The sequence below is a fragment of the Gavialis gangeticus genome, unplaced genomic scaffold (assembly GCF_001723915.1).
Source record: "Gavialis gangeticus isolate Ggan-Ray unplaced genomic scaffold, GavGan_comp1, whole genome shotgun sequence".
Lineage (NCBI taxonomy): Eukaryota > Metazoa > Chordata > Crocodylia > Gavialidae > Gavialis > Gavialis gangeticus.
In genome coordinates, this window is record NW_017729007.1 from 9,544,337 (window position 1) to 9,561,001 (window position 16,665).

Here is a 16,665-nt window from a genome sequence, read left to right on the forward strand (position 1 = left end):
ATTCAAATGTAATACAAATATTTTATCTACCTAAATCTTGCATATGGAAGTGGCTGTGGATATTTATAGATATGATCCAGGAGGCAGCAGGGGGTGGAAGGGTTTCTCTTGCCACTCTAATTAAAGTGTCCAGCGTGTCATGTGTTTCAGCATCCCCATGCTGAAAAATGGCAGCATGGGCGCTTTAAAAAGCTTGTTGAATGAGCTTTAGTTGAAGTGCCCCTGCCACCATTTTTCAGCACAGGGATGCTGATACACATGATGCTGGAGTGTGCTGGACCATGGTAATTACCACGCTCCAGCAGACTTGCTTGAGTCTGCTCTGATGCTCTGTAATTACAGCATGTCAGAGCAGTCCCAGTGCATGAATATGGGTGCTGTATGGCACTGACCCATAGGACTCATGGATTAATAAAAAGCTCTTGAGTACTTGATAGAGGGAAGGGGTCATCTAGTCCATCCCCCTATTCTAGACAGGATCACATCTGAAATAAAAGGTTGCTTTGAAGAGAGAGTAGATTACTTTCACACCCCAGAGGTGATTGGAATGTACAATGCATGCCTTGCCAGCCTAATACTTTATACATTAGGAAAGTGAGGTCAGATGAGGAAAGTAGCAATTGGCATTCCTGATTAAATCACAAGGAGCCTGATAAAAAGCTACTGAGCGGTAAAACGTATGTAGACTCAAATGGACTTTGCATCAGGGTTTTGTATAAAGGATGGTTCGGAACAAAAGAATACCCTTAAAGATTAGTGTGTAAACTGGGAAACTGTATTTTAGGACAGTTCTTTTATATATTCTTCAAGCCATAGTATAGTACATAGAAGCATATAGTGCTCTACTCATCAGGCCCATCTCAGTTTGTAGATTATCTTTCAATTAGTTACATGCGTATGGGAAAATGTGTGTAAGGTTTTCATTGTAGCATACATAAAACTTAAAAAGAAAAAATGATTTGTAGTATATTTTTCAAGAAATTTGTTACACCTACTTTAATATTGTACGTGCCCAGTTTGAACCTGCAGCTTCTTTGTAAAGCTGCATGAAATAGCACAATATATAATGAAAGTGCTGACACAGTTTTAACTATAACTTCATGAATGGAGATGCTATAAAACAAAGAGCAGAATGAGGCAGGCCCAGAAAGTAGGCTGTTAAGAAAGCAATGTGTCCTGCATAAAAAGAACAGGTGATGCTACTTTTTCCCTCTCCTAAAGAGGGAGTGAAGAATTGAAGCAGCTGCATGTGTATTCAAAGACACAACCACAGACTCTCTGGGGTTTTCTCTTCTTATTGCTGACTGACTTTCCCATCTTCTCATAAAAAGGGACCTTGTAATATAAAATGAAAAGTATGATAGAAGATTTTTTTTTTAAAGCTCATTCTATTTTATTCCTCTGTTACATACAGGTAGCAGTTTTTCCTCCAAACCCTTCATGTCATTCCTCTATTTTAGTGCAATTTTAGGGGGAGATAGATTTTTTTATATTACTTATTTACTTAAATTTGGGAGACAGAAACAGAGTGAAAAAATACACAATAGGCAAATTCATTAAAAAGAAAATACTATTCCTTATTCTGTCTTTTTCTGGTTCATTACTAAGGTTGCCATGCCTAAGATAAAGTTGCATTTATCTTGTATGAACTCTATCCTGCATTCTTGAAAATTAGTGTATGCTGGGTTTTCCATTTACACAGTGCAGGTGAGATCCAATAGAGCTATTTCCTCTTGATTACTGTGGATTCAGTTCAACAACGGGAAACTCAATCCATGAGTTAAACAGTGTGGAATAGAATCTACTTAAATAAGATGAGCAGAAGATGGCCCTGTTTCTTTAGTATTTATTCCACTGAGTTTGGTATGTGGTTCATACCACGAATTCTGGCTTTACTTAAACAACCTAATATGTCTGATGTCTCTGGGGATTACAAAGGTGCAGTGGAACTGTCTTTTTTAACTGATAGCCATGGAAAAGAAACAGAATATTCTACCCCAGAATCTACAATCTGTTTTCACTCTTTTCACCTGAACAAAGCAATATGTTTCATTTGGTAAATCCGCTTCAAAATCATATTTTTTTGGTCATCCATAAGATTAGCATTGCTCATATATCTCATGTTATGAACTATTTTAATATGAATAAATTTGTGACTAATCCTGCAAACTTCTATTCACATTCAAAATCCCACTGTTAATGTGAGTAAGAGCGTATATGAAGGGACATTATAATTGCATGCTTCCTCCTTTAGAACGTAGTCATGAGATCATCTTACTTAACCTGAAAAGTCGCTTACACAGACCATCAGGATCAAGCCCATTGTTCTCTAAGAAGCAGATTACTTCTTAGCTTTGCAAATATTGAATTTTAAAGCTGGCTGGAAGATGACAACTCTATTTGGTGAAAACTTTCAAGGTTTCAAATTTATTTTCTTGCAGAATGCAAAGAAACCTTTCAGAGATTTTTTTGGAAGATAGAATTGTGCTAACACATTTGTTTTCCACAATTTAATCTTCTCTTTCTCGCTTTCTATGTTTTTATTATCTGCAAAGTCCACCCTGGACTTGAAAAACTATCTTGTCAAAATATTTATCTAGATCAATTGTTTTTGTCAAAAAGTTTCTGACCAGCTCTATTGAACTTTAAACATTATATGTATGCTACTACTCATATGTTTAATGTTAAGAATGTGTGCTTACAGGGTTGGGACTGTTATATGTGCTCACTGGCTTTATGACATAATCAATAGAAAAAGTTATTAATCCATGATTCTTTGTCCACTCTTTTAATGGTGCCATTGCTTGGTGAGTGATAGTCAGTCATAAGCATGTCAAGTGAATGATACTGAATCATTCAGAGTTCTGTAATTCAGGAATTCAAAGACCAGGATAAATTCTTCCTAATTGTTCTTTGTCAAAGAGCTTTGGAAAATGGCAATTCACCAAGGGGGCAGCTGATTGAAGGCAGTTTGCTAGCTGCACAGAAATCTCAAGATGCTCACTGCAACAAAAAGAGATTTAGTTTCAAGCACTTAAACTATTCTTATTATATAAACTAATCCACTGAAGTCTCCTTATTTAAGACATGTTACAAAGATATAGCTCCTATCAGAAAGAAGAACAATGAGCCATCCAGGCTAATTCAGCAAAAAGAACATTTAATAACAAACTGATTGTGATGACCCATTGATTTGATGAATGGTAGATATTGTATGGAGTAGAAAACTCTTAAAGCGCATCATAGACATAGTGACAGAGTTGAAAGCCCCTAGCAATCTGCTTTTAACTTGTCTGGAATGGTTTATTACATGATAGATCTCTATGCTGGTTGTTCTCTCCCTCCTTTTTTCATATCATAACATCTAAAAGCCTAGCACCATTAACTATTAAATCATTTGATTCTGAATATTAGCAGACATCAAAGTGAAACATGAATACCCATTTCTTTGATTTCTGAAAGAGCTGATTAGCTAATTCACATATTCACTTGCCTACTGCTTTCCAAATATTCCACTGATTTCTACCCGTTATTGCTAAGGCACCCATTAATGCAGTGTGGGTGTCACAAGTGGAACACAACTATAGCTGGTAGTGGAGAATCAGAACTATACTTGAACTTTACAGGTAATAATGTTAACTTTTATTATAAGGAATCCAAATGTTTAATTTTTATAATCTTTGCTATAATTATCTGAAAAGGTTTGCTTATCTATTTTTTTAAAAGAAAAAAACAGTTGCTGAGTCATGAATGATAAGCACAACACCAGAAATGTTTCATTTCACAAAAGCTTATAAAATGTATTTACTTTGGGAAAAACACCCACCAGAAATTTGAAAAGTCACAAGTTTTTTAACAAAGAAGTTCACCTGTCTCAGGGAGTACACACACACACCACACCCACTCACACACGCACATACCAACATGCTTATACTTTACACTGCATTCCTCTGATGCCATGATTATTTCTTTTATTTATATACCCCACCTTTACTGCACAGTCTAAACAAACAATAGACAACACTGTCAGGACTTAAAATTCTTTTCCTTAAAACTACAACGAAACAAGTCTCAACATTTGCAAAACATTCCTTTATTTTTAGAAATAAATTATTTTGTATAAAAATTTGCATGCGTCAACCATTGCATTTATTTTAGCACAACCCAGGGATTCAATTCAGTCAGCCATCACAAGAAACAAACTCATCTTGTTGTACGAGTTGAACAATGTGGGACAGGAATGGAAATTCTCACAATCACAAAAAAGTACTTACAATTATAACATCAGACATGGTTTATTTCAACAGCATTTTTTTCACAAGCTAACATTTGTTTTCCATTTGTGAGTTACTTCCTTTTGTGAGTGAATAGTTCAGAAGCTTGACACTCAGTCTGTATTTTATAAAATTAGGCTTTTTCCTCCCCTGCCCCTTCTGATTTTAGCTCTTAATTAATCCATATCCTTTAAAAGACTGACTGTTGATTCAGCTGTGGTCTACAGATATTTTCAAGACTGAGTTTTTGGTGATGGTGAAGTCATTGTTTTTAAGTTCACATACTGAAGGTCTTCATTTGTGTTTCTTGTCCCTGTTCAGTTTGTATGATTGCTGTAGCTCACATAAGTCGTCTTGGTAGAGGAAGCTGCAAAGCAAAACACCAAAGTTATGGTTCAGGTTTGAAAAACAAGGGAAAAAAATGTACATATCACTTTAACTGTAGTATTCAAGCATACCAGCAACCCCAACACAGCCCTTGTTCAGGACAGTGTTACATTATGTTCTTAGGTTTGAGCACATAGGGAGCATATCTACACAAGAAGCTACTGTGCAGTGCTTACAGTGCATTTCTTTAGTATTTGTATAATCAAGTACTAAATAAATGTGCAGCAACTGGAGCTACTGTGCAGTAGTGCTGGTGAAAGCCTTTTAAGTGATGCTACTGCACAGTAGCCTAATAATACCATACAGTAGCATATTAGCACAGTATTATTGCTACTGCACAGTATTATTCAGCTACTGTGCAGTCAATATCTCATGTAGAAGTGCCTGCTGGTGTTTAAATATTGTGCTATACAGGAACATTGAATGAAGGTGAAACTCTGTGTTTTGATTACACTTTGTATCTCTGTGGGTAGGGCACTACAGAGTGGAAGAAGAAAGGATCTGATAAAGGCCTACTCCCAAAGGTGTTTCTGCATTTTATATTTAATAGTCATTGGAAGAGAGACAGCATTGGGATAGGTTCTGCCCCATGAAAGGACAAAGGCAGGAGCTACAGCCCCTTCATTCTAAAACAGTCACCATTTCACCAAATTATGTTCCCTGTGGCTTGCTTTCCTTCTGGCACCACATTTCTTCCATTCTTGGCTGCCCAATGCTCCAGCTTGAAAAGGAAGGTGAAAGGGTACTTAGGTAATGCCTACACCATGGCTTTGTGGTTAGAGGAGTTTGCTGGAAAGTGGGAAATGCAGGTGTCTCTTGGGGGAAGGAGGGTGGAACATAGGTCTCCCACTAGACTATTGAGTTAAATGATGGGAGGAATCCGCAGTCTCCCCAGTCAGAAGTCATATTTTTTCTGTGGACCAATTTGTAAGGACTTACATGCCATTATCTACAAACCCAGGCAGAACAGACTGCCACAGAGCATATGTGGCCTTTTTGAGGTCTCTGAAAGACAAAAGTAGCTGCCAATGTAAAAACAGAATCTAAAATCTGTGCAACTGCAATAATTTACATCTGGACACCAGTATAACACTGGGATGCCTTTATGCCATATTGGATTAGGTCCTTGGGTTCTAGATCCTATTCAGATCCCAAGACTGCTCTGGCTGTTTGAAACTACATTAGCCATTTCCCATGAAAAATCTTTATGTACCAGGTTATGAGGTTAGCTCTGCCCTCCCACTGAAACTGCCTACTTGATAGTCAGGAGTGAAGACTATCAGAAGAAGAGCCAGGAGAGCAAGCAAGAGGGCATTCTACTCTGTGGTCTAGGAAACTGAGTATTCACATGGAAGGGCGTGGAACAGGAATGGGCAAACTGGCAAATCTGGCCCACAGGGCTGAGACAGCATGGGTCTGCAGAACTAGGTCTCTGCTCCAGGCCCAGCCTCAGCCCTAGCCCTGGCTGTCATGGCCCCATGATCCTGGGATTGCCATGGAGATCAGCTGGGAGCTGCGCAAGCAGGGTGTGTGGCTGGGAAGAGAGGGCCAGGGCCAGGATCCTGGGGCAGTAACAACATGGGGCTGGGGCAGAGCCATGATCTCCTCCCTGCACACCTCTGCCTGTGGAACCTGTGCTCATCGCAGGGGCATGTGGGCAGCGGATTGTATTCCTGCCCCAGTCCCAGCCCTGGCTTCACATTGTCACTACCCCAAGATCCTGGGGTTTCCCAGGCCCTGCCCACTATCTTCCTTCCAGCTGAACGCCCTGTTCATCTTCACAGGTCCCATCCCCTGGAAGATGGGCCAGGGTGCCCAAGCATCAGGGCTGGGTCCGGTGGAAGCTACCAGAAGGACCTGCCACTCCAGGGGCTGCAGGAAAATTGAGTCTGCTGTGGGCTGGATTTTGCCCACCCCTGACTTAGAAGAAGGGAAAGATTTCCTTTTTTCCTTGGAAGAACCCACAACTGGGTTCTTGCTCCTGTTCTCAATATAATTGTAACAAGAAGCCCCTTCTTGCCTGAACCCCCCATTTTGTGCATTTCTTTTTCCTTCTGAGTATTGGCAGAGACCTAGCACACATTGTATGGGTGTGGCAAGGCTCAGAGCAAGCCAGAAAACTAAAGTGGCTTTCTGTAGGAAAAATCTACAAACTACATCTACACATCGATTGAGCTAAATGTCACTAAAGCAAACAAAAGAATTAAATATCCACTTCAAAAACGGTAAATATAACCTGGTGCTAACCTGTCCCCACTTACTGTCCCCAGTAGCCTTTGATCCTCACTAGCTCACATTGCATTTTTATATATTTCTCACAATGCATTTTTATATTTCATCTGTCTCATCTTTACCAAGTCATTTTGCATTTTATATTTTATACTTTTAAACACTTAAAGAATGTACTCCCTGTAGAATGAAGTTACACCCTGGACCATTATTAAACATTGCATTGAAATTGTAATGGTAAAGTGATAAAATCTACTATATTGGGCTGGTCCCCTGTGTGAATGCAAGTTTGAATTACAAATGGAGAACTTCTGGCTGTTAATTGACAATAGCCTAGCCAGAGGAAGTTACCATTACAAAACTCTACAAGCTATTGTAGGCTAATCAAGCCAAGGAACTGATTACTGGAACTCAGCACCCATCCTATTGATTTTTCCTGTAACCCATGACAATACAGCCATTGAGTCAATCAAGTCAAGGGTGGACTCCCAAAACTACACCACAGGGCAGAACCCCCAGTGACTGTGACTGATAGTTGTCATGCACTACTCAAGACCCATGTGGGACAGCGACCTCTGGATTAGGCAGCCAAGATGATACTGGGGGATCACACAAGTCTTCCAGAAAGGGATAAAAGGCAGTGAAGTGTGACCCTCAGTGGCACCCCCCTCATCCGGCAACCAACCTACTGATACAGAAGGACAAGCAAGTGACCCTTCTGGAGAAGACATCACCCTGGAGGAAGCTGATCATCAACAGCAGACTCCAGGACCCCGGGTAGGTATAAACCAACATCAGTGCTACACTACTATTTCAGCAAGTCTATGTATGTGAGTGTGTGTTAAGGTGGCCAGTACCCCTCATAAGTCAAAGTTTGCATTTATGATTTATTGGTAACTTCACATCCCATACAATAAATTAGAATTCATTATGGTCCTGTGAGTCAGTCCTTTGTTGCCAACAAAATGGCTGCTAAGTCTTAGACATCTATTAGGTAAAATAGGATAAAGCTATCATATATATTTATTCCTAGATAATAGCAGGGAACTTTAACGGGTTTGATAATGTAGGGTGTGTGTAATACATTATGAGTGGACTGTAGTGTTTTATTTGGATGATTTAATCTGTATCTTATCTTCAAATCTTGTGTGTAAATCACTCTCTTATTTCCATTGACTAGAGCTAGCTGGGCAGCTACTGGTGAAATATCCACTTGGGAGGAAGGCAGGTGAATAGAGCCACCACAACTCCTGGCACTTGAAGGGAAAGGGCCCAAAGGTGGCCCTTGTAGCCCTTAAACTTGGCAATACTGGATGAGTAGGATATGTAACCAATATGCTATGGAGATGTTCTGACACACAGCATTGATCTTCCAAGAAACATTTGCCATAATGCTAACTGGGAAGACCAGCTGCCTATAGTTCCTGAAAGTCACCAATGCCCACCATATCTGAGCACAGTAATGAAGAACTACACACTTAACAACAATAAGAGATTATAGCTGTGTCATTCTAAATTTTATGGTTAATACCCATATGGCTGGGGTCACGTCTGACCCCAGAGGACATTCAGAGATTTACCTCTAGGACAAAGCAGTGGCATTAGTGTTACTCATCTACCATAGATCACCACCACAGGAGTAAAGCTGAAATAACAAATCTAGAAACAGAAAAATAACAGCTTTTTTCTTCACAACCTACCCAGCTCGTTACATTATGTACACATCTGTATTATCATAAGATCAATACATATACATAAATAATGGAATATCCTACGTCAAGGTCAGGTTAGTGTTTGGCTCGCTGGGGAAAATGATTCTGAAGTTGCAGCTGGGGAAGATAAAAATGATACTGCCCATTGAAATGTAAATTTCATTCAACTTCTTTCATTTGGACATCGGAGCGCATAATTGTTAGAGCATACAGAGGAAATAAATCACCAAATAGCTTACCTCACACATACAGGTGGCTCCAGCTTTGGTTTCTGGGGAGCCCTACTTCATGAAAGAATTACCAGAAACAGATGCTAGGTAAATCCCTTATAGTACTCTGACTAGGGCATAGAACCCCCTTCCTGACAGAGAATTGGTCTGATTTTGAGGTATTAGGCATTTTTAGGCAAGTATAACCAAGCTGATATTTTTCAACTCTTTCACACGGGATATAACTTTCCCACTTAAGCGCTCTCATGCTCTCTTAGATGGAAATTTGAGGAAAATTCCACTTTTTCCCTGTACTTTCTTTTCTGGGAATATATCAAGATTTCTGAAATGGGACTACTTCCATTAAAACATAAAGGGGTTTGGTTTCTAGTAAAAATGACTGTATGAAATTGCATAATCATTAATCAAATGTTGAGGGTTGTTTCTGGGAGTTGGCTGAGAAGAACAAATGTTGAATTTTACTTTGTGATTAAACTGTTTGACAAGGTTTAATTTTGATTTCCTCTGTAGTGGGGGGCATAATCCTATTCTTGGGATCTCTTGAGTGTACATTAACAACTTTTACTGTAGCAGAAATTGGCCATCAGGCTCCCCCGCCCCTCTGGCTTTAACGTATTGTAGGTTAGGTACTGTTTTGCATCAGGGTTGATTGTGTAGTTTTGCTAAGGGGCCAGACTAGTGGTTTTCAATCTTTTTTTATTTGTGGATGCCTACAATTTTTTAATGGAGATGCACACCCTCTTTATTTGTAAATGTGAGTATTCACATACTTTTCATTGATCATACTTATCTTCCACAGACCCCTTAGGCATAGTCTGTGAACCCTCAGGGGTCTGCAGACCATAGGTTGAAAACCACTGGGTTAGACAATGGACTTAGATAGGATGGTTTGGATAGGGATGATCCTACCTCAGGAAGGGGGTTGGACTAGATGACCTATGGAGGTCCATTCCAGCCCTACTTCTCTATGATTCTATGAATGCTGGAGGCATTGAGAGACAGGAAGAAAAAACTGCTATACATGTATATTCCTTACTGTTTTATTTTGAAAATGGAATCAGATTTATTCCACAGTATTACCATAAAGGGGAGTCTATATCTGTTTGCTAGCTGCTCTCATCTCACCCCCATACTGTGTAAGTAATTCTCTACCAGCCTATTCAACCTGGCTCTCTTTATTTGATAAATATCATAAGTTTCTTTATGGTTTGCTGTAATGAGCTGGCAGCTCATGTTTGGGGATTTGAGCACCTCAACATCTGGTATTTTGGTCTTTAAGACTGTAAGTATTTTTTAGTGGTAATATGAACCATACTTGGCAAGCACAAATGACCTGAAAATGTGGCAAACTCTGCTCATCATATGTGCTCATCAGAGTTTTCTAGACCCATTTACTACGCTACTCCCAGGAAAAGACTAAAGATATGTATGATGTACGTAATGTCTTATGTAAGTTTCCTTTGAACTCAAAAGAAATTTAAGACAGAACAACATTTAGGTCAGTCTGACATTTGTTTTCCTGTGTAGGAGAAAACATCCCCATATCCCATATGAAAACTCGTAATCAAAATTAATGAGGAGCAAAAGCTTTTGGTTGTCATCATTGTTAATGATGGATATATATATATATATATATATTTAATAGAGATGGCATAGTTACATCTTCTGTAGTTTCACACAGATTTCTGGTTCTAGATTACCTTTTCATTTCTTTGACATTGGTAAATGCATACCTCATTCTCCACAAGAGGTGCCTGTATTTCATAAAAAGGAAACACAGAAAGGGCAGGGGCTGTGGAGGGGATGGATTAAAGCAAGAATGGAGCTTGGGAACTTCTTGGACTGTCCCCTGCCCCTGCTTTTCCATGGACCTACTGAGGGGAAATTAGAGAGGAGATTATCCAGTGATTCTTCAGAGGGACATCACCTCCTTCCTTATGAAAAAAAAGATGTTTAATAGGACCTGCCTAATAACCAATTTTTATCTTGGTTATTTTATCAGCTCCCTCCCCCCTGCCCCTTTTTGTTCCTTCTCCCCCCAGCTAGATCTGGAGTGTCTCCTAACCCCCTCCCCACAGAGCCTGAACTTGCTACCTTCTGATGACCCTGGGTTGGAGACGCATGGGAAAAGGGACACAAACTGATTTGTCTCATCAGGGGCTCAGGAATCAATATGGGATCTACCAATACCAGCAGGGTGAGGGCACTTGCAAACTAACTGGATAGAAATGAGGTCCTGATCGGTCTTTTAAAGCTAGCAGAACCTGGGGTTTTGGAGGTCAAAATAAACCTCATCACTAAGATGAAACCTCACCACCTATCTGAAACCTCATCACTAAGATGTAAGAGACAGAAGTCTTTCTTATAGTTCATGTAATAGCAGGGGAAATGGGAGGGAGGGCAGTTCTCATCACTCTCTGGGGATGCCTATGTGGGACCTGTTGAGTGATTACTACAGCAGGGATCTGTAGAAACAAAGAAAGAATTCATTATCCCCCATACTCCCTGAAACAGCAACTGATAAGCAGCTCAACACCAAGCTTCTTGACATCCCCATTTCCTTCTCTATCTGTAGGCCTTAGGAAGATGCTTCCAGCCATTTGATATTAGGAATGCAATAAGAAATTAACTATACTCTTATGTACCTTCTAGGTACCAGGGACATACATGCGTATGGAACGGGACTTTGGCGAGAAACCTATGAGGTGGAATTCCTTACCTTGCCTTTTATGGGATAATGTAAAAACAAGCAAACAGAAAAAAAACCTTTATATACATCCAAACAAAAATGTTCAGGTTGCTATCTCTTCAGGGCAGCATTAGAACTAAATAAATGAATAAACCTCCAAAGATACAAACCAGGGAAATGCACAGTTAATATTGTGCTTCTTAGGCCAACCTATCTGAAACTTGCCCCCAAAGCTATACCTAGAGAAAAATCAGGAAGTCTCTTAACTATGTTTGCTTTTATTAAAAGCCCCAGGAACTTGAATCCTTTCATCTTAACTGCATAGCGATCATCCTGCATTAGGCCTTCGTCATGGTTATACACAGTAAACATAAAAAGACTTTTCCAAATTCTTGACTGTTACCACATGGAAGGCAATTAGTACCCAGTCCTCAATGTAGGCTGAATCCCAGAAGGCACTGATGTATGTATTACCCTCAGGCAGTGCTCAGTACCTGTCAGGATTGGATCTGTGATTCCAGGTGCTTTCAGAAAAATATTACAATGTGGAAAATATATTGCAGCCTGAGAAATATAGTGCAATATATATTGCAGTATCTAGATCATCTTAGAACACTGAAAACATCACTTTACTATTAAAAAAGCAACACATCAGGACTCTGATTTTCCATGCTGTCTGTATGGGAATCAAGACCTGCATCTATGTGGAATCCCACAGGTTTTTGGGTACCTCCACAAGAAGTAGCACACAGGATTAGTGCCTTAAATGTGAAACAAATTAATAGATACATTGTTCTCTGATGTGCATTTCCCCCTGTATGTAAACAAAGAGCAATGGTAGGCCAAGTTTTGAATTTCTTAATTCTCGTGAAAGGTAAAAAAAAAACAAAAAACTCAAACCACTGAATCATGGAATCTTAATTACAATTTCACAAAGGATTTTGTTGGGGAACCTATATGAATATATATTTATATGGATTGCTTTAGCATTCTAGTGTATAGTATACAGAAATGAATGAAAAATCATAGAGTCATAGAAAATTAGGGTTAGAAGGGACCTCAGGAGGTCATCTAGATCAACCCCCTGATCAAAGCAGGACAGTCCCCAACAAGATCATCCCAGCCAAAGCTTTGCCTCGCCTGGTCTTAAAAGTCTCCAAGGACAGAGATTCTACAACCTCCCTGGGTAACCTGTTCCAGTGCTTCACTAACCCCCTAGTAAGAAAGCTTTTCCTAATATCTAACCTAAACTTCCCTTGCTGCAACTTGAAACCATTGCTCCTTGTTTTGTCATCTGCCACCACCGAGACACATAACTCCCAGATCCTTTCCTTCAGACTATCTAGCTCCCACCTCCACCCTTCAGGTAGCTGAAGGCTTATTAAACCCCCCCCAGCGTTATCTTTTCCAGACTAAATAACCCCAGCTTCCTCAGCCTCTTCTCAGATGTCATGTGCCCCAGCCCACTAGCCATTTTTGTTGCCGTCCACTGGACTTTCTCCAAGTTGTCCACATCCTTTCTGTAGTGGGGTGGGGGGGCAAAACTGGGCACAGTACTCCAGATTTGGCCTCACCAGTATCTAATAGAGGGGAATAATCACCTACCTTGATCTGCTGGCAATGGTCCTACTGATTCAGCCCAGTATGCCATTAGCCTTCTTCACAACAAGGGCACACTGTTGGCTCATATTCAGCTTATTGTCCACTGTAACCCCCAGGCTCTTTTCTGCAGAGTTGCTGCATAGCCAATAGGTCCCCAGCCTGTAGCCATGCATGGGATTCTTCAGCCTTAAGTACAGGACTTTACACTTGTCCCTATTTAACCTCATGAGATTTCTTTTGGTCCAATCCTCCAATTTCTCTAGATCTCACAGGCGTGTTTATATGCACACTTTAATGTGCATTAACCTTCTTAATTAATTAATGTGCACCGAAGAGAACACCCAGGATTGCCACCTCACCAATTTAAAAAGGCTTTTACCCAACAAGAACACTCCTTCAGAGAGATAGATCGCATGTTTGAAAGAGTCATGCAGATACCACGTGAAGAACTGCTGCAGCGCAGAAGAAACCCCCCCACAAATCACACACCGCTGGTTATGACTTATCACACATCCCTTGAACCCATATGGGAAATCCTCAAAAAATTGCAACCCATACAAGAAACAGAACCTATTCTTTAAAAGATCTTCCCAGAGCCACCCATCCTAGCCTTCAAACAAGCACCGAACCTCGCTAACCTCATCACCAGAAGCAAACTTCCTCAAGCCCAGAACACACCAAAAGGATCCAGACCACACCATGACAAGAAATGCAAAACCTGCCAACACATCTCCAACACCCCAGAAGAGAGCCATCAGCATTCCTGGATCTTACAGCTGCACCTCCAGAAATGTACTATATCTCATCCAATGCACCAAATGCCTTGATGGAAAATATGTAGGAGAGACCAAACAACAACTGCGCACCAGAATGAATGCACACTGGAAATCTATCAAAGACAGGAATACCCAATTACCTGTGGGGGCACATTTCTCACAAGAAAACCACTCTCTCTCCAATCTCTCAGTCCTGATCCTTAAAAGGAAACTTACAAAATACTTCCCAGAGACGAGCCTATGAACTCCACTTCATCAACCTCCTGGATGCTAAAAATCATGGACTAAATATAGACATTGGATTTATGCCTGACATCTGACTCCCCAAGTATCTCTCCACTATTCATCCCCATTCTTTCTCTTCCCCCCCACCCCCAGTCTGTTTCTCACCCATTGACTCCTCAATCTACATCACTGACTACCTGTCTTGCATGCAGACCAGACCAGCCTCTGGCTTCTTTACTTTTCATTCCATCCAGGAAGAGCACGCACCAACTGCTGAAACTTTCTTAGCCTGACAAAGGGTTTTGAACCCAAAAGCTTGCTTAATAATTGTTTTCCAACTATTTAAGTTGGTCTAATAAAAGATATCAGATTCACACAAAGAACCTTGTCTGCTTATTAACCTTCTTAATGCACATTAAACAATCAATTAAAAAACATGCTATTTAGCTAATACTCATTAAAACAGGCTAATGCACATTGTGTCACTTAAAAACTGTGTCCTTTAGTTAATGCACATCAAGACAGGCTAATGTGCATTCTCCTAGTACATCATAAGGGAGGGCATTTTTACACATACAAGCACTGCAGCACCTAGCACTTTGAAATGTGCCTGGCGCTGCATTGCTTGCAGTTGTATAGGTGGTGAAATGCACATCAACACAGAGAAAATGGCAGCAATCTGCTTTTGAACTAAAACACATAGAAGGTATTTTAGTTCAAAAGTGTACCACCTCCATTTTCTCCATGCTGACGCATATTTCACCACTTAGACAACTGCAAGCAATGCTCACATGCAGAGCAAACTTGCTAAATTAAGCCTGCTCTGATGTGCTGGAGAGCTGGTGCATCTGGGCACAAAAATGTATTTGTATACATGCCCGGATGTTCTAGATTTAATGTGTATTAACTAAAGTACATTAGTTCATGTGTAGACACTCCCATTACTGAATCCTAGCCCGACCCTTCAGTATGTCTTCTACTCCCTCCAGCTTGATGTTAACTGCAAACTTGCTGAGTGTGCACGCCATCCCATCTTGCAGGTCACTAATGAAGATATTGAACATACCCCTGGAGCACTCCACTTGATACTGGTGGCCATCTACACACTAAGCCAAGGGCACTACACTTTGACCCCAACAATCCAGCCACTTTTATATCCACTTTACAGTCTGTTCATCCAGCCCATACTTCCTTAGCTTGCCTACGAGAATGCTGTGGGAGACAGCATCAAAAGCCTTGTTAAAGTCAAGCTAAATCACGTCCACTGCTCTTCCCACATACACACAGCCAGTCATCTCATAATAGAAGGCAATCAGGCTCATCAGGCATGACCCGCCTTTGGTGAATCCATGCTGACCATTCCTAATCACCTTCTTCTTTTCTGAGTGATTAGAAATGGATTCCTTGAGAACTTCCATGATTTTTCTAGGGATCAAAGTGAGGCTGATTGGTCCGTAGTTCCCCCAATCCTCCTTTTTCCCTTTCTTAAAGATGTTTGCCCTTTTCCAATTATCCAGGACCTCTCCCAACTGCCATGACATTTCAAGGATAATGGCCAGTGACTCTGCAATCATATTGGCCAATCCCTCAGCACCCTCAGGTAAATCATGTCCAGCCCCATGGACTTGTACATGTCCAGCTTTTCTAAATAGTCCATAACCTGTACTTTTACCACTGTTGGTTGCTCACCTCCTCCCCAAACTGTGCTGCCAGATGCAGTATTCCAGGAGTTGACCTTGCCTGTGAAAACTGAGGTGAAATAGGCATGGAGTACTTCAGCCTTTTCCACATCATCTCTCACTTTGTTGCCCCCCCCTTCAGTAAGTGACCCACACTTTCCTTGATCTTCCTCTTCTTGCTGAAATAACTTCTAGAAACCCTTCTTGTTACCTTTCACATGCCTTGCTAGCTGCAATGCAATTGCGCTTTGGCCTTCCTGATTTCTTTTCTGCATTCCCAAGCAATATTTTATACATCTCCCTAGTTGTTTGTCCAAGTTTCCATTTCTTATAAGCTTTCTTTTTGTAGTTTAGCTCACTGATGATTTCCCTTGCTAAGCCAAGCTGGTCTTCTGCCATATTTCCTAGTCTTCCTGCACATCAGGATGGTCTGTTCCTATACCCTCAGTATGGTTTCTTTAAAGTACATCTAGCTCCCGTGGACTCCTTTCAGACTGGCCTCCCATGAAATCCTGACCATCAGTACCCTGAGCTAGTCAAAGTCTGATTTTCAGAAGTCCAAACTTCTTAATCTGATCCTCTCCTTCCTTGCTTTCCTTAGGAACCTGTACTCAGTCACTTTGGGGTCATTACTGCTCAAGTTACGATCCACTTCTACATTCACCACCATTTTTTCCAGTGGTGAGCATCAGATCAAGAAGAGCATGGCCCCTAATTTTCACAGAATAATAGAAAGTTAGGATTGGAATGGACCTCAGGAGGTCATCTAGTCCAACCCGCTACTCAAAGCAGGACCATCCCCAACTATATCTTCCCAGCAAAGGCCTATTTTAATGCACGTTAAATAGGATCTAGCCAGAAA

General features: G+C 40.6%; 1 protein-coding gene across 3 annotated transcripts in view; it reads right to left on the minus strand.

Annotated features, from left to right (window-relative positions):
* Nucleotides 1-4,071: 4,071 nt before the first annotated feature.
* GRM8 (glutamate metabotropic receptor 8) overlaps nt 4,072-16,665 on the minus strand; it is a 716,946-nt gene continuing 704,352 nt past the window's right edge. For all 3 annotated transcript variants that reach the window (XM_019509286.1, XM_019509288.1, XM_019509287.1), the window contains exon 11: nt 4,072-4,641. Coding sequence is in view for 1 of the 3 variants with exons in the window: in XM_019509288.1 (XP_019364833.1) it covers nt 4,592-4,641 (50 nt within the window). In the remaining 2 variants the exon portion in view is untranslated. The remainder of the gene's footprint in view (nt 4,642-16,665) is intronic.